Raw genomic sequence first — 27,249 nt, 5'->3', positions numbered from 1 at the left:
GTGAACCGGCCAGTCTGTGGATGGTTTTTAAGCGGTTTTCTATCTGCCTCGGCGAATGCGGGCTGGTTCCCCTTATTCCGCCTCAGTTACACCATGTCGGCGATTGCTGCGCTACAAGTTCTCCACATACGCGTACACCACCATTACTCTACCACGCAAACATAGTGGTTACATTCGTCTGGTGTGAGACGTTCCCTGAAGAGTCCACCGGGGGCCGAACTGCACAATAACCCTTGGTTCGGTGTGGGGCGGCGGAGGGGTGAAGTGGACTGCGATAGTTCAAATGGCTCTGAGCACTATGGGACTCAACTTCTGAGGTCTTTAGTCCCCTAGAACTTAGAACTAGTTAAACCTACCTAACCAAAGGACATCATACACATCCATGCCCGAGGCAGGATTCGAACCTGCGACCGTAGCGGTCTCGCGGTTCCAGACTGCAGCGAATAGAACCGCACGGCCACTTCGGCGGCGGACTGCGGTAGTCGTCGTAGGGTTGTGGACCACTGCGGCTGCGGCGGGGACGGAGCCTTTCCGTCGTTTCTACAATGGGACGTAACATCTGAGGTCATCAGTCCCCTAGAACTTAGAACTACTTAAACCTAACTAACCTAAGGACATCACACACATCCATGCCCGAGGCAGGATTCGAACCTGCGACCGTAGCGGTCGTGCGGTTCCAGACTGAAGCGCCTAGAACCGCTCAGCCACTGATGCCGGCATTTCCGGGTTTACGCCCCAAGAGTGAAACATGGCGGTGTTCGATTAGGACCGTCGTATCGTGGTACTCCATGAGACCCATGGTTACCCAGCGAGGTCGTATTTTGGCTGATCATGCCCATCCCATGGTACAATGTTTGTTCTCCAGTGGTGGTGATGCTGTTAAATCATCAAATATGAGGTAGCTAGGAAACCTGCTTTCTCGGATCGCTAGACAACATTCAAACAAATCGTATTAATGAGTTTTATTACAAAATGAAAAAAAAATACAATACTTAACTTGGTGTTACACAGATCTGACGCATGGAAAGGGCGGCAGACAAAATAAGAAATCTCTTCAGTTCCCAAATCCGTGTTCAAGCAAGTGATCAGAGCTGACGCTTCTATAGCGTCTGTAGAACTGGCCCGCCACCAGTCGAGTGCGGCTCTTCATACAGAGACCGCTGCTGTGGCGTTGTCGTCCTGGAAACGAGTCGGTCAGCGTGCTATTGGCTGGCGTCTTTTCACACATCTCTTCTCTCTCGTTCCCGACTGGGGTGCCGGCTCCTGACTTTACGCCGTAACAGATGCCGTGCTCCAAGACGACAGGACCCCTGTCCACACTGCTCGCATCGTCTGGGACTGTTTTTGTGAGCACGATTATGAAATGACGCATCTTCCCTGGCCACCACAGTCACCAGATCTGAATATTGTCGCAGAAGAAACTGAGTAGCACCGTCATTGTAGTGTGCTGGCACGGTAGCTCAGTCGGGCCGGCACGGCAGCTCAGCGTGTTCGGTCAGAGAGCTGCTTGGCCTCTGTAATAAAAAAAAACTGAGTGGGAGGATCAACGAAACGAACTTTAACGGATGTCATGTGACGTCCGCAACGACGAAACACAACGAACAAAAAAACATAAAAGCGTGTTCGGTCAGAGGGCTGCGTGCTCTCTGTAATAAAAAACTGAGTCAAGGAACCAACGATCAATTTGAACGGATGTCTTGTGACGTCCACCCCGACCAAACGCAACGAACTATATCGAACAAAATGCGTAAAAAAAAAAAAAATAGTATAGTGGCTATGACACTAGACTGTTGAGTAGGGGGTCGTGAGTTCGAAACTGACCTGAACTGTAAAATTTTAATTTCTATATTCGCTTCGAGTACATTCTAGAAGTATCCACAAACGCCATGAACCATTGTACTGTAATGTTCTGTAACTGTATATATACCGTATGTGTTCTGGTCCGAGGCAGTTCGCTCCGCATTCTTGTATGTGTAAGTGCTGAATACACCTTCGTTAAGTTAAGTTAGTGTTCGTTATTCATTTACTTACACCTTCTTCGACGTGACAGTATTATTGAGCCTGTGTGGTCTACCTGAGAGAGAAAGGTGAGTGATTGCTATCCACCTCCATCATCGTTAAAGGGGGCAGGACGTCAAACGGAACGACTTGGAACAGGAGAGACACCACAGGAATTTTTAATTTCCACTGTCTATACTTTTAAAAATAAATTCATAAAACTTTGTCAGAATGACCAGAAAGGATTCAGGATTTACACTTATAGTGGTGGAAGTTCAAGAATATAAGAAAATAATTTATTTTTTTGTATTTCAGCTTTTGTTCACTTACCAATGGCTGCGTTTGTTGGTATAGGTACACTTTTCTTCATAAGTAAGGGAGTTTCTTCGATGAATTTTGCACAGCATACAAACCATACTTACAGGTGTATGAAACTCTAGAATTTTCCAAATCTATTAAAAACTGTGGTAAACATTGAGATAATTAACTATAAAATTTGAGTTTTTTCTAAACATGAAGTTTAAAATGTAACAGCACATTCATTTTTTCATAAATTAAATAATTTCTAGCGTTTCATGCACCTGTAAGTATGGTTTGTATGCTGTGCAAAATTCATCGAAGAATCTCTCTTACTTATGAAGAAACGTGTAGCTACGGCAACAAACGCAGCCAGTAGTAAGTGAAAAAATGATGAACTTTCACATGTAAAACAAAGTTAATATTGTTATGTTTTTGAACTTCCACTGCTATGAGTATGAATCCTGAATCCTTCCTGGTCATGCTGACAAAGTTTTATGAATTTATTCGTAAAAGTATAGACAGTGGAAATTAAAATGTCCTGTGGTGTATCTCATGCTCCAAGACAGCCCGTTTGACGTCCTATCCCCCTTAAGTGAACTTGCCATTATTTTCCAGGAAGAATGGTATAATATTCAGTTGAAAACTACTCAGGAGCCGGCCTGAGTGGGCGATCGGTTCTAGCCGCTACAGTCTGGAACCGCGCGACCGCTACGGTCGCAGGTTCGAATCCTGCCTCGGGCATGGATGTGTGTGATGTCCTTAGGTTAGTTAGCTTTAAGTAGTTCTAAGCTCTAGGGGACTGATGACCTCAGATGTTAAGTCCCACAGTGCTCAGAGCCATTTGATTTGAACTACTCAGGACCTGTATTTATTTATTCCGAGAGGACTGAAAGATGTCCTTAAAGGACACGGTTTTCTTCATCGTATTAGGCATGTAAATGTGTTGTGTTTTTGTTGCGTCCACGTTTTTGTCCACACCCTGTATTTTCCTGTAATCGTAATCGCCAATCCAGCTTACATTCGGCCTGTGTTGCAGGCATCATGGCGTGCCCGCACGCCGTGACGGAGGACGGCTTCGAGATGCAGCTGGGCGTCAACCATCTCGGCCACTTCCTCCTCACGTGCCTCTTGCTGCCCAGGCTGCGCGCGTCTGCTCCTGCCCGCATCGTCAACGTCTCCTCGCTGGCGCATTTAGGTTGGTGGCATTTTACCCTGCGCAGTGAAGTGTGTCTTTCTCTCCGTCGCTGTCCTGCAGTGAGAGTGTTGGGGGACAGGGAAGTGGGACGGGAGAGAGTGAAAGTAGAGGGTGTTGCACATATTGTTGTCGTCGACTTCAGACTAAGGACTCATTACTTCAAGCTCTTCACGCTAATGACGTCCAAGTGTATGTAAATGTCAGCCCAAGAAAATCACGTCTGCCACGGTATGCACAAAGTGAGATTTGTTTTTTTGCCGAAGTTGGTAAAAAATTTATATCTCAAACTGAAACGTTACGAGTCTCAGCTGATACTCGTATTGTATAGATCAGGGGTTCCCAACAAAATTTTCTTGAGGACCCCGTCATCGAGCATGTTTGGTACCTTGTCATATCACAGTATCAAGTACCTAAAAAAGCCAAATTAAGCGTCTTTTTATACGTTTTCTATTTTTAGTACTTAGAAAAAACATTCATTATCGAAAAAATATTGAGCTTAAAACTTTTTCAATTTAGCTATCATTGTTATTGTTATTTTGTGTGATGTCCTTAGGTTAGTTAGGTCTAAGTAGTTCTAAGCTCTACGGGACTGATGACCATAGATGTTAAGTCCCATAGTGCTCAGAGCCATTTGTTATTGTTAAATTTTTGATTATTGCTCAAAATCTTTGTCTTCAAATCAAAATCCTTAAAAAAATTAAAATTGAGTATGAACTGAAAATGACAAGAAAAAGTTAAAACTGATTGTATTGGTCTTTCAAGTGTACTACACTTGAAATCGCATGGAGTAGACACGTGTGAAAGCCGGTCGCTGTGGCCGGGCAGTTCTAGGCGCGCATTCCGGAACCGTGCGACTGCTACGGTCGCAGGTTCGAATCCTGACACGGGCATGGATGTGTGTAATGTCCTTAGGTTGGTTTGATTTAAGTAGTTCTAAGATCTAGGGGACTGATTACCTCAGATGTTAAGTCCCATAGTGGTTCAAATGGCTCTGAGCAATATGGAACTCAACTGCTGTGGTCATTAGTCCCTTAGAACTTAGAACTACTTAAACCTAACTAACCTAAGGACATCACACACATCCATGCCCGAGGCAGGATTCGAACCTGCGACCGTAGCAGTCGCACGGTTCCGGACTGCGCGCCTAGAACCACGAGAACACCGCAGCCGGCAAGTCCCATAGTGCTCAGAGCCATTTGAGCCATCACACACATCCATGCCCGAGGCAGGATTCGAACCTGCGACCAGAGCGGTCGCGCGGTTCCAGCCTGAAGCGCCTAGAATCGCTCGGCCACACTGGCCGGCAAAACACTAATTTCATACAAGATATTATTTATTTGAAAAAATACAATTACAACAGAGTACTCCATCAGTATACAGTTAGATTTAATTTTCAGTTCTTAATGAGATGAGTTCAGTCTGACCTTTGAGTCCATTATTTCTGAAATATTAGGTTCCAAACTTGAAACGTTCACTCTGAAATCCGAACGCATGTCGAGCCGATTTCTATATTTGTTTTTCATGAAACACATGGAAGAAAATGCTTGTGCACACCGATATGGTTTTGCAAATGGAAGTCTAACGGCATACAGCAGAGCTATTTGCCCTTATCTAATTCTAGTTTTGCGCTAGTGTGTGCTAGTGACAGTTGGCTCTAGGAAGACGCTAGACGCAGAAGTTAGCGTTCGCTAAAGCTCTGCTCATGCAGGAACCTGCCAAAACAAATCTGTTATCATACGAAATATATTTAATATATTTTTTATTCTAATTGCATCTTGCGAACCCCTCTGGCATGGCTCGCGGACACCTGTTGGGAACCACTGCTATAGATAGTTGATCAGTGAACATTTTCATAAAGCATTTGCATTTATACGCTTCTGACAGCACCTCGTTACCTTAAGAAAATGAAAACTATATCGTCATAGGATGAGAATATAAACTGAGGTGAATAGACTGTTTCCAGAAAATTTCTCTTTCACTTATACGCATTACAAAAATATCGGGCATGATGGCCTAGCAGTACAGCAGTGCCAGGAAATCGAGAGGTCGAAGGGCCGAATCCCGACCAGAACATGGATTTTTCACGCTTCGTTTTATTCAGCCTTCACCTTCCTACGATGTAAAGAGTTACTAAGAACGGCATGTGGTACGGGTCTTATTTCCCCTTTACCTCGTTGGGTAACTGAGGTAAATTAGGGACACGCAAGTGGCCGAAGTGACGTCCAATTGGAAGTCTCGCATTTGGCCACTGAGCCACACAAAATTATTATTATCATAATTTCACTACAAAAGTAAAACAAAAATTAATCTACTCAGTAGTCATGTCTTATTACTACTATTACAATGCAGTTCAATTCAGAACAAATACACATAAATACAATATTGCGGAGTCTGTGTGCGTAGAATTTACGACGGAATGTTCTTCTGGACATGCATGCATGTCCGAAGGAACAGGTACAGAAGCAACTACAGCTGTTATAAAATACAGGAAATGTATTTGCAGTTGCTAATACGAGCAACCTCATATTGCAGAATGGAAGGACGACATTGAAAATTTGTGCCGGAGCGGAACTCGAACCCGTATTTGCCACTTGTCGTGAGAGGTTGCTTTCAAAATCAAATGGCTCTAAGCACTATGGGACATAACATCTGAGGTCATCAGTCCCCTAGACTTCCTTAAACCTAAATAACCTAAGGAGGCCACACAAATCCATGCCCGAGGCAGGATTCGAACATGCGACCGCAGCAGCAGCAGCGCGGTTCCTGACTGAAGCGGCCAGAACTGCTCGGCCACAGCGTCCGGCGTTTGCTCTCACCATTTCGGCTATTCGTGCACGCTTCAAGGCCGAAACCGGACTTCCATATGTCGTCATCCATGTCTCATTAGCCTGTGCTCGTACACTTACCGTAATTCTCGGACAAGAAAGCCAGTTAATCGAAAGTCGCTAGCCTGGTATCAGCGGAAAAGTACGACATTTCAGTGCCTGTGTTTGTAAATACTACGATGAATTCACTTGCCGTAGAACATGTGCAGAGAACATATGTAGACCAACGACGGACTTGCTGTCAGATCAAGCTTGCAGGACTAGAGAAAGACAATTTCACTTTCGTACTGAATGTAGAGGGCAGGCTTAAATCAGAATCTACAACCGCTACAGCGGCCGCCTTCTGCATTCGCACTGCATGAGTGTGGTAAGAATGGGCCGGCACAGCCATCACTGTTTCAGTAAGGAAGCGATGTCTTTCATCGCCCTTCAGGAACCAACAGCACAGTTTTAATGTCTTGCAGCCAGCTAGTTGCTTTCGTGATGCACTTCGGCGATCTTACTGGTGTCTGTACATACCTTTCCATGTTCTTTCTTCAACCATTAACCAGTCTGGCAGTCGTTGGTCATATCCGCAATTTATTCTCATAATTACGCTTTACTCGTGCTCACCCATCTATGCCAAGATTTGCTTTTGCGACTATAATTCTTTGTCCGCTTATTAAATGATCATTCAAATGGCTCTGAGCACTGTGGGACTTAACTTCTTTGGTCATCAGTCCCCTAGAACTTAGAACTACTTAAACCTAACTAAGGTAGGACATCACACACATCCATGCCCGAGGCAGGATTCGAACCTGCGACCGTAGCGGTCCCAGCTCGTTTTGTAAATCTTGCTAGTGAACATCTTTGTCACACGTTCCCTGAAAAGTGGACAGAAAGAGGAGATCCTGTATAGTGGACAGCTCATCCTCCCGATCTGTCTCCACTTGGTTTCTTCTTGGAGTCATGTCTAACGTCTTGTGTGCGAGACGTCTGTCGAGACTGGGGAGGATCTCCTGGCAAGATACCCTTAAGGCCATAAACCACATATAACGCAAAAAATCAACCGATTTTCTCCATTTTCCTAAGCTGGAGAAAGAGTGTAATAGCCAAATTTTTATCCTGTGCTGTCGAATAGTTAGAGTAAAACGACCGTTCTGTTTTGTATGGTAATGGTCACCTGCCCAGGGACTATTCATAACACTTGACGCTACCTATCTGTGACCAATAGAGTGCGAGGTATGAAGGTCAGAAAAGTCCCGTTTTTATGCGCGGCATTTTGCAACATACACTGAGGTGACAAAAGGCATAAGATACCTCCTATCATCATGTAGGGCCTCCTTTTGCACGGCGAAGTGTAGCAGCTCGAAGTGACTTGGGCTCAACAAGTCGTTGGAAGTCCCCTGCAGAAATATTGAGCAAAACTGCCTCTATAGCAATAGTTGCAAAGCGAAACTTCCTGGCAGATTAAAATTTTGTGGCGGACCGAGCCTCGAAGTTGGGACCTTTAGCCTTTAGCGGGCAATTACTCTACCGACTAAGCTACCAGAGTACGACTCACCACTCCTCCTCGAAGCTTTACTTCCTCAAAAGGTAAAGGTCCCGAGTTCAAGTCTCGGTCCGACACACAGTTTTAATCTCTCAGGAAGTTTCATATTAGCACATACTCGGCTGCAGAGTGAAAATTCATTCTTGAAACAACACCCCACGCTGCGGCTAAGCCATATCTCGGCCATATCCTTTCTTCCAGGAGTGCTACTCTTGCAGGGTTCGCAGGACAGCTTCTGTGGAGTTTTGGCGGTAGGAGATGAGGTACTGGCGGAAGTAAAGCTGTGAGGATGGGTCCTGAGTCGTACTTGGGTAGCTCAGTCGGTAGAGCACTTACCCACGAAAGGCAAAGGTCCCGAATTCGAGTCTCGGTACGGCACACAGTTTTAAGCTGCCAGGAAATTCCATGTTTGTTTGGGAACATGAAGTTCATTACTGGCTCCCAATGGTCTCCATGTGGCCGAACATAACAATTCCCAATCATTGATCAGTTGAGCTGGACCAGAGGACGTAGCCCGTTCCATATAAACACAGGCCATACCATTCTGGGCCACCACTGGCTTGCACAGTGCCTTGTGGACAATTTGGATCCATGCCTTCATGGGGTAAGAGCCACACTCGAACCCTACCATTAGGTCCAATCAACTGAAATCAGGACTCATCCGACAAGGACATGGTTGTTCCAGTCGTCTAGGGTCTAACCGATAAGGTCACTGATCCAGGAGTGGCGCTGCAGGCGATGTCGTGCTGTTATCCAAGGCATCGGTCGTCTGCTGCCGTAGCTCATTAACACCAAATTTCGCAGCACTGTCCTAACAGATACGTTTCTCGTTCGTCCCACATTGATTTGCGCAATTACTTCAGGCAGTGTCCGTGTCTGTTAGCACTGACAACGCAAACGTGACTGCTCTTGGTCATTAAGTGAAGGCTATCTGCCACTGAGTTGTTCGTTGTGAGAGGTAATGCCTGAAATTCGGTATTCTCAGCACAACCTTGACATAATGAACCTCGGTAAATTGAATTCCCTAACGATTTCCGAAACTGAATGTCCCATACATCTGGCTCCAACTACCATTCCGCGTTCAAAGTCTGTTGATTCCCGTCGTGCGGCCATAATCACGTCGGAAACCGTTTCACATAAATCACCTGAGTACAAACGACAGCTCCGCCATTGAACTGACTTTTTATACCTGGTGTACGCGATACTAACTCCATCTGTATATGTGCATTTCACTGTTCCATGAGTTATGACACCTCTGTGTTCCAGATAGCGAATGCTGTCGCATGCTTATCGATTTAAAATGAAAACACCATTACTGCTGAAGGCAAATTTCTCCCTCTCATCTTTAAATGTCTTTAAAGCGAATGTAGCACGTTCGAAAACGTAGTCCTTACGTGAACGCATGTAGAGACATGGAAAGCAAGAAATGTTGGATAAAGATGAGGGAATGAAAAGTAAGATCGTAAGAATCTTAGTCTATGTATACACTTAATGTATTGTTCAGGAATTGGAAACAAAAATCTCTAGTTTCGTATGCAAATCTTGGTCAACAGACCACATCCCTTTACGTGACCACCCGTATACAACAGACAAAGAAAATCATATATTAGCGTTAACGTCTGCACTATAGTTTGATGATTGGAACAACGAGATAAAAACCAGAAATCTCGGATGACAGGATAAAATTTTGGATATTGATTCCCACGTGTTCTAACGAAGTTGTGAACTCAAACAAAGCCCTAACGTGTCTCACGTTAAAGAAAACCGCAAAGTACACAACTGACATTAAAATTTGTACACCAAGAAGAAATGCAGATGATAAACGGGTATTCATTGGACAAATATATTATACTAGAACTGACATGTGATTACATATTCGCGCAATTTGGATGCATAGATCCTGAGAAATCAGTACCCAGAACAACCGCCTCTAGCTGTAATAACGGCCTTGATACGCCTGGGCATTGAGTCAAACAGAGCTTGGATGGCGTGTACAGCTGCAGCCGCCCATGCAGCTTCAACACGATACCACAGTTCATCAAGAGTAATGACTGGCGTATTGTGACGAGCCAGTTGCTCGGCCACCATTAACCAGTCTTTTTCAATTGGTGAGAGATCTGGAGAACGTGCTGGCCAGGGCAGCAGCCGATCATTTTCTGTACCCAGAAAGGCCCGTACAGGACCTGCAACATGCGGACGTGCATTATCCTGCTGAAATGTAGGGTTTCGCAGGGATCGAATGAAGGGTAGAGCCACGGGTCGTAACACATCTGAAATGTAACGTCCTCTGTTAAAAGTGCCGTCAATGCGAACAAGAGGTGACCGGGACGTGTTACCAATGGCACCCCATACCATCTCGCCAGGTGATACGCCAGTATGGCGATGACGAATACACGCTTCCAATGTGCGTTCACCGCGATGTCGCCAAATACGGATGCGACCATCATATTGATCTAACCAGAACCTGGATTCATCCGAAAAAATGACGTTTTGCCATTCGTGCACCCAGGTTCGTCGTTGCGTACACCATCGCTGGCGCTCCTGTCTGTGATGCAGCGTCAAGGGTAACCGCAGCCATGGTCTCCAAGCTGATAGTCCATGCTGCAGCAAACGTCATCGAACTGTTCGTGCAGATGGTTGTTGTCTTGCTGACGTCCACATCTGTTGACTCAGGGATCGAGACGTGGCTGAACGATCCGTTACGGCCATGCGGATAAGATGCCTGTCATGTCGACTGCTAGTGGTACGAGGCCGTTGGGATCCAGCACGGCGTTCCGTATTACCCTCCTGAACCCACCGATTCCATATTCTGCTAACAGTCATTGGATCTCGACCAACGCGAACAGCAATGTCGCGATACGATAAACCGCCATCACGATAGGCTACAATCGGACCTTTATCAAAGTCGGAAACGTGATGGTAGGCACTTCTCCTCCTTACACGATGCATGACAACAACGTTTCACCAGGCTGTTGGTGTATGAGAAATCGGTTGGAAACTTTCCTTATGTCAGCATTTTGTAGGTGTCGCCACCGGCGCTAACCTTATGTGAATTCTCTGAAAAGCTAATTATTTGCATATGACAGCATCTTCTTCCTGTCGGTTAAATTTCGCGTCTGTAACACGTCATCTTCGTGGTGTAGCAATTTTAATGGCCAGTAGTGTATCCCGCGGTTAGAAATCAAAAGTTCCACTATCTCAAATGACATGTAACGCACAATCACATACGTGAACCAGAGGCAAACAGCCAGCAACCATCTTACTGTAAGTCGGAAAGAAGTCGTTCTAGGTGCCCATGTCATTATCACAAAGCAAACACAAAGCAAATAGTCTATGCTAAATAAATGAGCACACTGTCGGAGCAGCAAGTGACCTTGGCTAACCGATTCTGCCTCCGAAGCATTTCTGTTGGCTGAGTCACATCAAAGTTTAGGGCATTTGCTATGACGTGCCTTACAATTTCCGCCCAGCGATTAATAGTGTTTGGACAAAAATATGGAGCACCGCAAGAAATGTATAAATACGGATGCTAGACAAGTCTACAGGTTGCGCTGTTGTTGTATTTTACCATGAACGGCACCTGTCCAAAGATCTCTGTATGTTGCAAGAGTTTGTCGTGGTCAGAACCAATGAACCTTAAGTGTTCGGTGCTGCAAGAGGCACCGCATCGAAGATTTGTTCCGCGTACAGGGAATGCGGAAAATATTATCCGCCAAGTCACAAAAAAAAAAACGGTTCAAATGGCTTTGAGCACTATGGGACTCAACATCTTAGGTCATAAGTCCCCTAGAACTTAGAACTACTTAAACCTAACTAACCTAAGAACATCCCATACATCCATGCCCCGAGGCAGGATTCGATCCTGCAACCGTTCGGTCGCGCGGTTCCAGACTGTAGCGCCTAGAACCGCTCGGCCACTCCGGCCGGCAGTAGGCGGAAGTGTGTACTATGTAAGTGAGACGGATGGTCATCGCAAAGGATTGTGACGAAGCATATGAGAACGACAGCTGCAAAAGTCACTGCAGTACTGAATGTCGTACTTGCTAACCCTATCAGCGCGAAAGCAACTGGAAAGGAGCTTCATAAACAGGGATTTCAGGGCGTGCTGGAATTTCAAAATCAGCGATGCAAATGCACTTAACAGGAAAACATGGTGCCGAAGGCATAAAGCCTAGACTACAGAGCAATGGAAGAATGTTATTTGGTCGGATGAGTCCTGTTTCACACTGTTTCCAACATCTGGCAGCGTTTCCGTTCCAAGAGTGAAAGCATGTTGCAGGTGATGATACGGTAATGATTTGGGCAGTCACATCCCGGTATTCCATGGGCTGCATCGTTATGCATTACTGTCAAGGGTTATGACACCATTCTGGCTGATCATGTCCATCTCATGGTACAATGTTTGTTTCCCAATGGTGATACTGTGTTGCATGGCATCAGACCCCGTTTACACGGCTCATATAGACCAGGATTGGTTTTGTGAACACGAGGATGACTTGTCACATCTCCCTTGGCCACTGCAGTATTATTGAGCCTTTTTGGTCTACTTTGGAGAGAAGTGTGATTGATTGCTATCCACCTTCCTCACCGTTACCTGAACTTGACACCATTTTGCAGACGGAATTGTATAAGATGCCCTTGTAAACTATACAGGACATGTATTTACCCGTCCGGATACGCCCGGAAGCTGTTTTGAATGCCAGTGGGTTTCCGACACCGTATTCTACATCCACGTCTACATGGCTACTCTGCAATTCACACGCAAGTGCCTGGCAGAGGTTTCTTCGAACCATCTTCATACTACTTCTCTACTGTTCCACTCTCTAACAGCCCGTGGCAAAAAAGAACGCTTAAATCTTTCAGTACGAGCTCTGAGTGCCGTTATTTTGTTATGATGACACTTCTCCATATCTAGGTTGGCGACAGTAAAATACAGGGTGATCAAACAGTCAGTACAAATTTGAAAACTTAATAAACCACGGAATAATGTAGATAGAGCGGTAAAAATCGACACACTTGCTTGGGATGACATGGGGTTTTATTAGAACAAAAAAAGTATTGCTAGACTTGTGAAAGATCTCTTGCGCGCGTCGTTTGGTGCTGATCGTGTGCTCAGCCGCCTCTTTCGTCAAGCTTGGCCTCCCAGGTCCCCAGACCTCAGTCCGTGCGATTATTGGCTTTGGGGTTACGTGAGTCGCAAGTGTATCGTGATCGACCGACATATCTAGGGATGCTGAAAGACAACATCCGACGCCAATGCCTCACCATAACTCCGGACATGCTTTACAGTGCTGTTCACAACATCATTCCTCGACTACAGCTATTGTTGAGGAATGATGGTGGACATATTGAGCATTTCCTGTAAAGAACATCATCTTTGCTTTGTCTTACTTTGTTATGCTAATTATTGCTATTCTGATCAGATGAAGCGTCATCTGTCGGACGTTTTTTGAACTTTTGTATTATTTTGGTTCTAATAAAACCCCGTGTCATTCCAAGCATTTGTGTCAATTTGTACCTCTCTATCTACATTATTCCGTGATTTATTCAGTTTTCAAATTTATACTGACTCTTAGATCACCCGGTACTTTCACATTCAGAGGAGACAGTTGGTGAATGAAATTTCGTGAAAAGGTCTTGCCGCAACGAAAAACGCCTATGTTTTAATGGTTATCATACCAAGTTGCTTATCATAACTATAACACTTTCACCCCTATTTTCTGATAATACAAGACGAGCTGCCTTTATTTGAACTTTTTCAGCGTCCTCCGTCAATCCTATCTGGTAAGGATCACGTGCAGCACAGCAGTACTCTAGCAGAGGACGAACAAGCGTAGCGTAGGCAGTCTTTAGTAAACCTGTTTCATCATCTAAGTATTCTGCCGTTAAAACTTAGTGTTTGGTGTGCCTTCTCAACAACAGTATCCAAACGGTCGTTCCAAATGAATTTTTCGTAATTGTAATTCCAAGGTATCTAGTCGAATTGACAGCCTTTAAATTTTTATGATTTATTGTGCAATCGAAATGTAACTCAATTCTTTTCGTACACATGTGGCTGACCTCACACTGTTCCTTACTGAGAGAATTGCCACTATTCGAACCAATAATGTCTAAGTCGTTTTGCAACTGGTTTAGACCTTCTGATAACTTTGCAAGACTGTAAATGACAGCGTCATCTGCAAACAATGTAAGAGGGCTGCTTAGGTTATATCTTAAACCGTTTGTTTATTAGGAACAGCAGAGGGACTATAACTCTTCCAAAAAATGGCTCTGAGCACTATGGGACTTAACATCTGAGGTCATCAGTCCCCTAGAACTTATAACTACTTAAACCTAACTAACCTAAGGACATCACACAAATCCATGCCTGAGGCAGGATTCGAACCTACGGCCGTAGCGGTCGCGCGGTTCCAAACTGTAGCGCCTAGAACTGCTCGGCCACTCCGGCCGGCTAGGGATCTACACTCCTGGAAATTGAAATAAGAACACGTGAATTCATTGTCCCAGGAAGGGGAAACATTATTGACACATTCCTGGGGTCAGATACATCACATGATCACACTGACATAACCACAGGAACATAGACACAGGCAACAGAGCATGCACAATGTCGGCATTAGTACAGTGTATATCCACCTTTCGCAGCAATGCAGGCTGCTGTTCTCCCATGGAGACGATCGTAGAGATGCTGGATGTAGTCCTGTGGAACGGCTTGCCATGCCATTTCCACCTGGCGCCTCAGTTGGACCAGCGTTCGTGTTGGACATGCAGACCGCGTGAGACGACGCTTCATCCAGTCCCAAACATGCTCAATTGGGGACAGATCCGGAGATCTTGCTGGCCAGGCTAGTTGACTTACACCTTCTAGAGCACGTTGGGTGGCACGGGATACATGCGGACGTGCATTGTCCTATTGGAACAGCAAGTTCCCTTGCCGGTCTAGGAATGGTAGAACGATGGGTTCGATGACGGTTTGGATGTACCGTGCACTATTCAGTGTCCCCTCGACGATCACCAGAGGTGTACGGCCAGTGTAGGAGATCGCTCCCCACACCATGATGCCGGGTGTTGGCCCTGTGTGTCTCGGTCGTATGCAGTCCCGATTGTGGCGCTCACCTGTACGGCGCCAAACACGCATACGACCATCATTGGCACCAAGGCAGAAGCGACTGTCATAGCTGAAGACGACACGTCTCCATTCATCTCTCCATTCACGCCTGTCGCGACACCACTGGAGGCGGGCTGCACGATGTTGGGGCGTGAGCGGAAGACGGCCTAACGGTGTGCGGGACCGTAGCCCAGCTTCATGGAGACGGTTGCGAATGGTCCTCGCCGATACCCCAGGAGCAACAGTGTCCGTAATTTGCTGGGAAGTGGCGGTGCGGTCCCCTACGGCACTGCGTAGGATCCTACGGTCTTGGCGTGCATCCGTGCGTCTCTGCGATCCGGTCTCAGGTCGACGGGCACGTGCACCTTCCGCCGATCACTGGCGACAACATCGATGTACTGTGGAGACCTCACGCCCCACGTGTTGAGCAATTCGGCGGTACGTCCACCCGGCCTCCCGCATGCCCACTATACGCCCTCGCTCAAAGTCCGTCAACTGCACATACGGTTCACGTCCACGCTGTCGCGGCATGCTACCAGTGTTAAAGACTGCGATGGAGCACCGTATGCCACGGTAAACTGGCTGACACTGACGGCGGCAGTGCACAAATGCTGCGCAGCTAGCGCCATTCGACGGCCAACACCGCGGTTCCTGGTGTGTCCGCTGTGCCGTGCGTGTGATCATTGCTTGTACAGCCCTCTGGCAGTGTCCGGAGCAAGTATGGTGGGTCTGACACACCGGTGTCAATGTGTTCTTTTTTCCATTTCCAGGAGTGTATAATTCCGCATGTTATTCCTGTTCCCTTTCTTGAGTATTGGTGCAACCTGTGCAACTTTCCACACTTTCGTACGAATCGAGCGGACATACATGATTGCTGTGTATGGGGTTGTTGTATAAACATGATTCAAGCGTCTTCACTACACCGAGGATATCTACTTGTAAGTTGCTCATGCTGGCAATTGTTCTCGATCGAATTTTGGAACATTTACTTCGTCTCCTTTGGTGAAGGTATTTCGGAAAACTGTGTTTAATAACTCCGCTTTAGTGGCGCTATCATTGGTTATATTGCCATTGGAATTGCGCAGTGAAGGTAATGACTGCGTCTTGTAGGTAGTGTACTTTACATACTACAAGAACACCTTTGGTATTTCTGTCAGATTTCGAGACAGAGTTTCGTTGTGGAAGTTATTAAAAGCATCTCGCACTGGGGCCCGTGCTAAGTTTCGAGCTTCAGTAAAATATCGTCAATATTGGAGACTGTGTTCCTTTACATTTGGCGTGCTTCTTTTAGTGCTTCTGCAACAGTGTTCCGACCTATTTTGTGTAACATGGGTTATCAGCACCATCTTTTATTACTCTGTTTGGTATAAATCTCTCAATTGCCTCAGATACTGTTTCTCTGAATTCGAGCCACAAAACGAATTTTACAAGAGTGTGGTCGAGAGTCCTTTTTACATTTACGTGTTATAATTTTGAAGTGCTTCAGGAAATCGAAGATGTACTTCCGTTTCTCAAACGACCAATGTAGAGGCAGGATAGCGCTCTGCCATGGGCCGTATGTGGGACGTGTTACGTAAGACCCGCGGGCAAACGAGATTATCTGGCTGCCCAGGTGACGGCACTGCAGCAAGAAATTACTTCCTTCTTGTCTTCCGGATTACTATGTGCCCTCTTAACCCTTACATCTGCAATCATGAAAAAAAAACTGGACGTTCACAAATTTAGATTCTTGATCGTCTCTATTTGTTGCTTTTCCATCAACCCGAGACAAGAAAGCATTGACCATGTTCCTCAAATGGAAGGCAAGTTATCCTCTTTTGTATGACAGCCAATGAATTAAATTTAGATGAATATGTGTAAGCGAGTCAACATTCTCCAGGATAACTATCGTAAATGTCGAGATTGCTCCGCGGCTGGATTCTAATCTTAGACACCAACTGCGCTGTCAATTTCTCTCCGGGTTATTAGATATTTGAATCGTAGTTCAGATATGGATTGCATTATCTTCCTTTGAAAAAGAAGGAAATATTTGAACCTGAAGCAGGCGGGTAGATTCGAACTTGTGGGAAAAATTGTATTTAAGAAATATTTTTTTAATACTAAGTACAGAGCAATTACTTTGAACGCAAAGGCTCTGCTCCATTTTTATCGGTTTTCATCAGATGCGTTGAACACTGTGATAAAGTGTTAAAGTGTAGTGAGGTACACACACAATATATAATGTGTGTCTGTAATTATGGACGATTATAAGTATGAAACAAAGAAATTGAGACGACGAAATTCGGTTCTGGCACATAGCCCACCGCTCTACAATAGAATGAAGGGGCTAATAGGGGATAAGGTTACAATAAAGTCGTATTCCCTCACATCATAGTACGTCATGGATAGATTTGAAATTTAGCCCATGATATTGACACACAGTCTGGTAACCTGAAATTTTAAACCATCTTTTCTCCTTCGAGTGACGAAAAGTTTCCCACCATAATTAGACGTTTAATGTTTTAAAAAATAATACTCTATCTTAAAATCGGATAAGTAGTTTCTGTTTTTCATACAACCAACTTCAGTTCAGTCATGGTAAAGCACTATGTCAACACGTAGAATACAGATGAACCGCGACATCTGTATAACTTGCTATATGCTCATACAAGAGACAACTTTGATAAAATGCAGGCTATACAAATAAGATAAAAGGCTGATCGTAAACTATGTTTAATAAAATAGCAGTCAATAATAAAATATTTAGACTTCATCGTTACAAAAGTGAACTTATGAAAACCGATCATATTACATGTAGGTATCCTGTGCTGGTCAAATTGACGGTTTAGGATCAGCCTTTTATCGTGTTTGTATAGCCAGCATTTTATCAAAGTTTCCTCTTGTATGAACTTGTACCAAGTTACACAAATGTTACGGTGCATCTTTATTCCATATGCTGACTCACTACTTTACCATGAATTATCTGAATGATCTTAAGATGGTTGTATAAAAACCTGAAACTATTAAATGTCAAGATATTACATTATTTGGGATCTAGCCAATTATAAAAAAGATGTACAAGTTTTGAATAGATTTTTAAACCATCTACAAGATCATTTTTGTCCACTCTTGACAACATCAGGTATTACTAATAACTCGAATTGGCCACCTCTGGGTAACGCATCACGACTGTAGAGTGCATTAGTGACCTGGGATGCGAGAATTGTATTACAGTGGTAAATAAGAGAAATATTCAAAGCCTTTTACTTGAATTCTGCAGAATCAGCGTAAAATTATTTCACGCTGCAAAATCCTCATAATGCCAAGCAGATAAAATTCTGTCTGCCAGCTTCATTAAAGACGATCCTTAAGTAAATCGTCGTGACATGGACTTAACAAGTCGTTGGAAGTCCGCTGGAGAAATACTGAGCCATGGTGCCTCTATAGTCGTCCACAATTGCGCACGTGTTGCCGTTCCATGATTTTGTCAATTTTGCCCATAAATGTTCGAGAGCATTCGTGTCGGGCGATCTGGGTGGCTAAATCGTTCTCTCGAATTGTCTAGAATGTTATTCGAACCAGTCGCAAACAGATGTGGCCCGGTGACATGACGACTGCCATCCATAAAAATTCCATGAATGGTTGCATATTATCTCCAGGAAGCCGAACATAACCATTTCCAGTCGATTATCGGTTCAATTGGACCAGAGGACGCAGTCCGTTCCACATAAACACAGCCCACACCATTATGGAGCCACCACCAACTTGCCCAGTGCCCTGTTGACAACTTACAATTCGCCGCACGGGATTAGTCGAGCGGTCTCTGGGCCTGCAGTCATGGACTGTGCGGCTGGTCCCGGCGGAGGTTCGAGTCCTCCCTCGGGCATGTGTGTGTGTTTGTCCTGAGGGCACTTAAGGTTAAGTAGTGTGTAAGATTAGGGACTGATGACCTTAGCAGTTAAGTCCCATAAGATTTCACACACACACAACTTACAATTAGATCCATACGATATTTCAGTACTTGTGTTATTCTGATTACGATACTAAGTTCCTTTGGACATGCATGCATGTCCAAAGGAATAGGTACTGCGACGACTACTGCCGTTACAAAACACATCAAATGAATTCGTAGTTGCGAATAGTGGCTACCACCAGCTGTAGAATGGAATGACAATGAAAATTTGGACCGGACCGGGACTCGAATCCGTATTTCGCCTTACCATTTGGCTATCCATGCACGACTCACGACCAGACCCAATCTTCCGTATGTCGTCAACCAAGAGTCTACGATCTGAACTCGTACATCCATTATGTATATTCTCGTGAAGGTCAGACGTTGTACTGGATAGTCGCTTGCCCGGTGTTGGCAGATAAATAAGATATTGCAGTTCCTGTGTTCTTTTGATTAAGATGCAAAGTTCCTTTGGGCATGCATGCCCTTCGTGGGGTCTGCTCCAAACTCGAACCCTGCCATCAGCTCTTACCAACTGAAATCAGGACTTATCTGATCAGACCACGGTTTTCCAGTTGTCTAGGGTGCAACCTATAAAGTCACGAGTCCAAGAGAGGCGCTGCAAGCGTTCTCGTGCTGTTAGCAAATACATTCGCGTCGGTCGCTGCTGCCATAGCACATTAACACCAAATTTCGCCACATTGTCCTAGCGAACACGTTCGCCGTACGTCCTACATTGATTTCAGTGTCTTTTCGATCAGTTTTGCAACTCTGTTAGCACTGACAACGCAAACGCCACTGATATAGGTTGTTAAGTGAAGGGCGTCTGTCACTGCGTTGCCCTTGGTGAGAGGTAATGCCTGAAATTATGTATTCTCGGCACACTCTTAACACTGTGGATCTCGGAATATTGAATTCTCTAACGATTTACGAATTGTAATGTCCCATGCGTCTAGCACCAACTACCATTCCGCGTTCAAAGTCTGTTAATTCTCGTCGTGTGGCCACAATCATGTCGGAAACCTTTTCATATGAATCACCTGAGAACAGGTCTGCTGCTGGAAGCTGGGTGGTCAGCACGACGGAATGTCATACCTAACGGCCTGTGTTCGATTCCCGGCTTTGTCGGAGATTTTCTCCGCTCAGGGTCTGGGTGTTGTGTTGTCTTTATCATCATAATTTCATCCCCACCGACACACTAGTCGCCGAAGTGGCGTCAACCCGAAAGACGTGCGCCAGGCGAACGGTCTACCCTAGCCACACGGCATTTCCATTTACCTGAGTACAAATGAGGAGGTATTGAGTAGAATTGGGGAGAAGAGGAGTATGTGGCACAGCTTGACAAGAAGAAGGGACCGGTTGGTAGGACATGTTCTGAGGCATCAGGGGATCACAAATTTCGCAATGGAGGGCAGTGTGGAGGGTAGAAATTGTAGAGGGAGACCAAGAGATGAATACACTAAGCAGATTCAGAAGGATGTAGGCTGCAGTAGGTACTGGGAGATGAAGAAGCTTGCACAGGATAGATTAGCATGGAGAGCTGCATCAAACCAGTCTCAGGACTGAAGACCACAACAACAACAACAACAACGAGTACAAATCACAACTCCGCAATGCACTGCCCTTTTACACCTTGTATACGTGATACTATTGCCATCTGTGTATGTGAATATGTCTGCCCCATGTCTTTTCTCACCCCAGTGTATTTCAAAACTTTCTTCAGATTCTGAGTGTAGTGGAAAGACAATGGGCCCACATTCGCGATGGCGGTGGTTCTGATCCCAGTCCAGCCATCCAGATTCAGATTTTCCGTATTTTGCCTACGTCACTTACGGCAAATGCCGGGATGGTTTCTGTGAATTGGATAGGGTCCCTTAATTCTCCACTCTCCCCCACCCCCACCCCACCCCAAGACTTTGTCGCTGACAGAACGCTTAACTTTAAGTCTGTCCTCTTGCCTTCCCTTAAGTTAAATGACGTCTGTAACGCAACCCGTCTGTAACTTCACTAACTACCTCTTGTTACTACATTAGGACCAGAAACAAAGGTTTTGGATTCTTCCTACCCTATAAATTCCACCATGTTGAAACTATGGACCCTCTGAATCCAGTTCAAACGATGACTTGGCAAGGCCCTATTTGGTAACATTGCAGAAGTGATTCCCAGCCAAGTTTGGTTGTATCAGTTTGACATAATAAGCTCAAACTATGCGCAGAATGGTAGAATATACGCTTATAAACCTCAGATACCACCAAATGAAATATCCATTTTGTAAATAAAACGGTAGATCACATAACTAATGAGGAGGTATTGAATAGAATTGGGGAGAAGAGGAGTTTGTGGCACAACTTGACAAGAAGAAGGGACCAGTTGGTAGGACATGTTCTGAGGCATCAAGGGATCACAAATTTAGCATTGGAGGGCAGCGTGGAGGGTAAAAATCGTAGAGGGAGACCAAGAGATGAATACACTAAGCAGATTCAGAAGGATGTAGGTTGCAGTAAGTACTGGGCGATGAAGAAGCTTGCACAGGATAGAGTAGCATGGAGAGGTGCATCAAACCAGTCTCAGGACGGAAGACAACAACAACAACAAATAAAACACCACCAAATGAGTACCTAACGCCTACTCATTTCTGTACTAGGAATAATTATTTGATTAGAGGTGTAAGCAACTACACATATTTTACAGGTATGTGTATTACATCTTGTCTCTGATGTAACAAAAAAATTTTTTATAGTTTTGCGGAGAAACCGAGATTATACTTCAATTCTTCATCTATAAACGCTTTTACCTTCCATTCGTGGATTTGTTCCTTAGTAAAATTGTCGCAACGAAAGTTTATTTAAAGTGTTTAACATGTCTGTAGTGCTTAAGAGATTTTCCCCACTATAATGTACAGAATATTTGCTAATGAAAGCGTATTTCGCTAAAAAGTCAACCACGCCATAACGTTTGTTCTGATTTACAGGTGGTTCTATCGACTTCGACGACCTGATGTGGGAGAAATCATACAACGCGACTTTCGCTTACGCGAGAAGCAAGCTTGCCAATATCCTGTTCACCAAAGAGTTGGGTAAACGACTTGAAGGTTGGTAGTATCCCAAAAATGGCAGCTCAGCACACAAAACGCACATTCCTCTGTAGGTTTATCAAAGAACGTCCCACAAACTTTTTTATGTTTTATCTGTGCTCCGAATGTATTGTTGTGCAGACGCAAGAAGTATTTAGTTTTTAAATGCGCCTTTTTGTATTGTTACTCTCGATCCACTAACGCAATTTTATCTACTTTGTCTTCCTCCATTTCTACCACTTTTGGTATAATTTCCTTCATCTTCGAAATGCAATTCCCTTTGCTTGTTCACGGTACACTTCCTCTTTCGCCGGATTTACATATATTCCCTATTTTACTGTAACTACGTAAGTTCCTCGAAACGTGAGCTCCCAGTGCTTTAAATGATATACAACACCTTGCGCTGCGGCACTCACCTAGTTTGCTGTTCATCAAGTTTCATTGGCAATTTTTGTTGTCGTTTAGATGTAGCTTTTGCGCAGCTGTGCCAGTTTCGTTTACTGTAATGACACAGAGTGTAGTTTATTCCAGGCCATATAATTAACTTAGATGGCGATGTTTAATACTGAACGCGAAATCAAAGGCCCCAAGGTGCTTACATAGCAATTAACTTTACCACAGTCCCCCTTCTTTGTTACGTGTTTTCTCGCCCAGTTGCTGCCAGCTGATTTCCCTTTTATGTTAGCGCTCGTTAACACGTTTTTTCGAACACATCAGTAGACTCCTACGGTGCAACGTCATACAGCGGAGAAACGTCGGTGCTGAAATCTCCAAAAGTATGAAGGTTCTAGTTTAACTGCAGTATTTGCACACTTAAAACTACGCAGAAATCGATTTGCAACTGGGTAAAACTTCCTTAACCACAAACGTGTACAACATCCTGCAAGTTTCACTTCCAATAAATTTCCAACGCCAAAATAATGTGAATGACAAACATCACACAGTGAGTCTGCAAAGATTCAACGAAATAAAACGAAGGAAGATTAGGCTTCAACGCATCGCCAACAGAAGGAGCACAGTTTAAGATTCGGGAAAAACAGGACAGAAATCAGCTGTGTTCTTTTTCAAAGTTATTTGGGGAAACTACCGACCATCTATAACTGGATGGCTGAACAATAATTTAAACCGCCCTAATTCTGAATGCAAGTTAATGTATTACCATTGTGCCATTTCGCTCAGTTCTAATGCAATATTGTGGCTACTGCCTATGAAAAAGGAGTGAACCTTTTACGGGAGTAAAAACGTTTCAGTTTCGGCAAAACTTAAATCTCTATTTAAAGACGTAGGTTTTAACTCCACTGTTTCTGATCCAGGAATCCAATGAATTACAGTAAAACTTCGTTTATACGTTTTTCAACGGACTACAGAAAAAAAGTATAAGTGTGATAAACGTATACCGGGTGTTACAAAAGGGTATGGCCAAACTTTCAGGAAACATTTCTTACACACAAAGAAATAAAATATGTTATGTGGACATGGGTCCGGAAACGCTTACTTTCCATGTTAGAGCTCATTTTATTACTTCTCTTCAAATCACATTAATTACGGAATGGAAACACACAGCAACAGAACGTACCAGCGTGACTTCAAACACCTTGTAACGAAATGTTCAAAATGTCCTCCGTTAGCAGAGAAACATGCATCCACCCACCGTCGCATGAATCCCTGATGCGGTGATGCAGCTCTGGAGAATGGAGTATTGTATCACAGCCGTCTACAATACGAGCACGAAGAGTCTCTACATTTGGTACCGGGGTTGCGTAGACAAGAACTTTCAAATGCCCCCATAAATGAAAGTCAAGAGGGTTGAGGTCAAGAGAGCGTAGACGCCATGGAATTGGTCCGCCTCTACCAATCCATCGGTCACCGAATCTATTGTTGAGAAGCGTACGAACACTTCGACTGAAATGTGCAGGAGTTCTATCGTGCATGAACCACATGTTATGTCGTACTTGTAAAGGCAAATGTTCTAGCAGAACAGGTAGAGTACCGCGTATGAAATCATGATAACGTGCTCCACTGAGCGTCGGTGAAAGAACATGGGGCCCAATCAAGACATCACCAACAATGCCTGCCCAAACGTTCACAGAAAATCTGTGTTGATGATGTGATTGCACAATTGCGTGCGGATTCTCTTCAGCCCACACATGTTGCTTGTGAAAATTTACAATGTGATCACGTTGGAATGAAGCCTCATCCGTAAACAGAACATTTGCACTGAAATGAGGATTGACACATTGTCGGATGAACCATTCGCAGAAGTGTACCCGTGGAGGCCAATCAGCTGCTGATAGTGCCTGCACACGCTGTACAATTGTACATGGTACGGAAACAATTGGTTCTCCCGTAGCAACGTTATCTTGTATAGCAGCAACTTCTCTGACGCTGACGTTAGGGTTATCGTCAACTGTACGAAGAATGGCCTCGTCCATTGCAGGTGTTCTCGTCGTTCTAGGTCTTCCCCAGTCGCGAGTCATAGGCTGGAATGTTCCGTGCTCCCTAAGGCGCCGATCAATTGCTTCGAACGTCTTCCTGTCGGGACACCTTCGTTCTGGAAATCAGTCTCGATACAAACGTACCGCGCCGCGACTATTGCCCCGTGCTAATCTATACATCAAATGGGCATCTGCCAACTCCACATTTGTAAACATTGCACTGACTGCAAAACCACTTTCATGATGAACACTAACCTGTTGATGCTACGTACTGATGTGCTTGATGTTAGTACTGTAGAGCAATGAGTCGCATGTCAACACAAGCACCGAAGTCAACATTACCTTCCTTCAATTGGGTCAACTGGCGGTGAATCGAGGAAGTACAGTACATACTGACGAAACTAAAATAAGCTCTAACATGGAAATTAAGCGTTTCCGGACACATGTCCACATCACATCTTTTCTTTATTTGTGTGTGAGGAATGTTTCCTGAAAGTTTGGCCGTACCTTTTTGTAAAACCCTCGCAACAAAGTGGTTTTCTAGCTGGCAACCGCGGTGCCGTGTTAATATATGAAGCTTAGGCCGGTATTATACTATCAAATTTTCTTTGACAATGATTTTTGACATGGCGCAAAAAATGTTCAAATGTGTGTGAAATCTTATGGAACTTAACTGCTAAGGTCATCAGCCCCTAAGCTTACACACTACTTAACCTAAATTATCCTCAGGACAAACACACACACCTATGCCCGAGGGAGGACTCGAACCTCCGCGGACACCAGCCGCACAGTACATGACTGCAGCTCCTCAGACCGCTCGGCTAGACGTGGCACAAAAGGGGGCATCACACTGTCATCAAATATTTCGTCAAAGTTCCTTCATAACGGCCGACTACGATTTAATAGTGTTGTCTGCAGTTCAATTTTACTTACGGTATCGGCGGTGTAGTGTGCTGATGTTGACAACACCATCTTCATATAATGCAAATGTTTTGTTACGAAAAGTTCATTTTTCGAATATCACTAATTTACTTAGCGGACAAGGGTACATACAAGAATCTGTCAACCATAGAGCAAGAACAGATTTAATTATTTACGTCTTGGTGAAATGAATTCCCAGGAATGAATAGTCGTTGCCAACATCAACACGCTACGCCACCGATGCCGTAAATAAATTTTTATACCTGGTCTGCAGTTGCGTGCACTCCAGCTGCATTTGCAAGAGAAGCAGAAGAATAGGAAACATACGTGGGTGAACCGTGGACTTCAAAGCGAGATGAGAAAGATATACAACAAAATTTGCTACTTGAGCTGCAGGTCGAGGACGTAAAGTCGCATGAAAATCCCTTTGTGAATGAACGAGAGTACATTTCAATATGTGCTCAAGAAAGTGGCTCCTCATATTATGAAGCTGAACACTCTCCTCCGAAACGCTACATCTGCAACACACAGACTTACAGTATTACTGCGATTTCTCGCAACTCTGCCGGCCGCTGTGGCCGAGCGGTTCTAGGTGCTTCAATCCGGAACCGCGCTGCTGCTACGGTCGCAGGTTCGAATCCTGCCTCGGTCATGGATGTGTGTGATGTCTTTAGGTTTGTTAGGTTTACGTAGTTCTAAGTCTAGGGAACTGATAACCTTAGATGTTAAGTCCCATAGTGCTTAGAGCCATTTGAACCATCTGAAGCATCTAGCTACTCTAGTTTACATTACCCTATCAAAAATGGCTCTGAGCACTATGGGACTTAAATTCTGAGGTCATCAATCCCCTAGAACTTAGAACTAATTAAACCTAACTAACATAAGGACATCACACACATCCATGCCCGAGGCAGGATTCGAACCTGCGACCGTTGCGGTCGCGCGGTTCCAGACTGTAGCGCCTAGAACCGCTCGTCCACCCCGGCCGGCACATTACCTGTATAGCGCTCTAATGCTGCAGTGCACATTGACGAAAATAATACCAGAAACGCCGGCCGGAGTGGCCGAGCGGTTCTAGGCGCTGCAGTCTGGAACCGCGTAACCGCTACGGCCGCAGGTTCGAGTCCTGCCTCGGGCATGGATGTGTGTGATGTCCTTAGGATAGTTAGGTTTAAGTAGTTCTAAGTTCAAGGGGCTGGCGACCACAGACGTTAAGTCCCATTGTGCTCAGAGCCATTTGAACCAATACCAGAAACATGTGAAACTATTTATTACACACTGAAGGAGGAATATGTGAAGGCAAATAAATTTAATACGTACTGCAGTCATGAAAAATTTTTATTTCAAGAGAAGTTGTAGATTTTCTCCTTTGTATTCTCGGGGGTATATCCTGGCCGTACTTCAGGGCATTTTTTTTTTGTAGCTTTTACTTTTTATTCTGTTTTTCTATTCGGAATGTCGTAAGCTACACAGTGCTTCATCTGCCCCTAACATTTCTATTAATTTCGGTATATATTCGACGCACCATGTAAATTTGGGAGTTATATTGATAAACATTATCTAATTCTAAGGCGAGGCGCTAGATTTGATAAAAGAAAATTTGACCACTACGTAACTTTGACAAAGTTCCTTATTACACTATCAAATTTTATTATAGTCTAATATCGGTCTTACCAATCCACTTATCGGCAACCCACTGTGAAACACTGCATCTTAACTTGTGCACACTGTGGATATTTCGCCGGGACACGAAAAAACGTATAAGTGGAAAACATATAAATGAAGTTTTACTGTAATCATTTCCCTACTTACACTGAGGTGACGAAAGCCATGGCACGGCGATATGCACACATACAGATGGCGGTCGTATCGCTTACACAAGGTATAAAAGGGTAGTGCATTGGCGTAGCAGTCATTTGTACTAATGTGATT

The 27,249-nt window shown here is 44.5% G+C and overlaps 1 protein-coding gene across 2 annotated transcripts in view; it reads left to right on the top strand.

Moving 5' to 3' along the window:
- LOC126298000 (retinol dehydrogenase 13-like) overlaps positions 1-27,249 on the top strand; it is a 180,853-nt gene that overhangs the window by 109,948 nt on the left and 43,656 nt on the right. For both annotated transcript variants that reach the window (XM_049989317.1, XM_049989316.1), the window contains exons 4-5: positions 3,335-3,493; positions 21,860-21,979. In XM_049989317.1, the coding sequence (XP_049845274.1) occupies positions 3,335-3,493; positions 21,860-21,979 (279 nt within the window). The remainder of the gene's footprint in view (positions 1-3,334; positions 3,494-21,859; positions 21,980-27,249) is intronic.

The sequence above is a fragment of the Schistocerca gregaria genome, chromosome X (genome assembly GCF_023897955.1).
Source record: "Schistocerca gregaria isolate iqSchGreg1 chromosome X, iqSchGreg1.2, whole genome shotgun sequence".
NCBI lineage: Eukaryota > Metazoa > Arthropoda > Insecta > Orthoptera > Acrididae > Schistocerca > Schistocerca gregaria.
The sequence above is the reverse complement of the archived record's forward strand: the minus strand, read 5'-3'. Positions and strand labels throughout refer to the sequence as shown.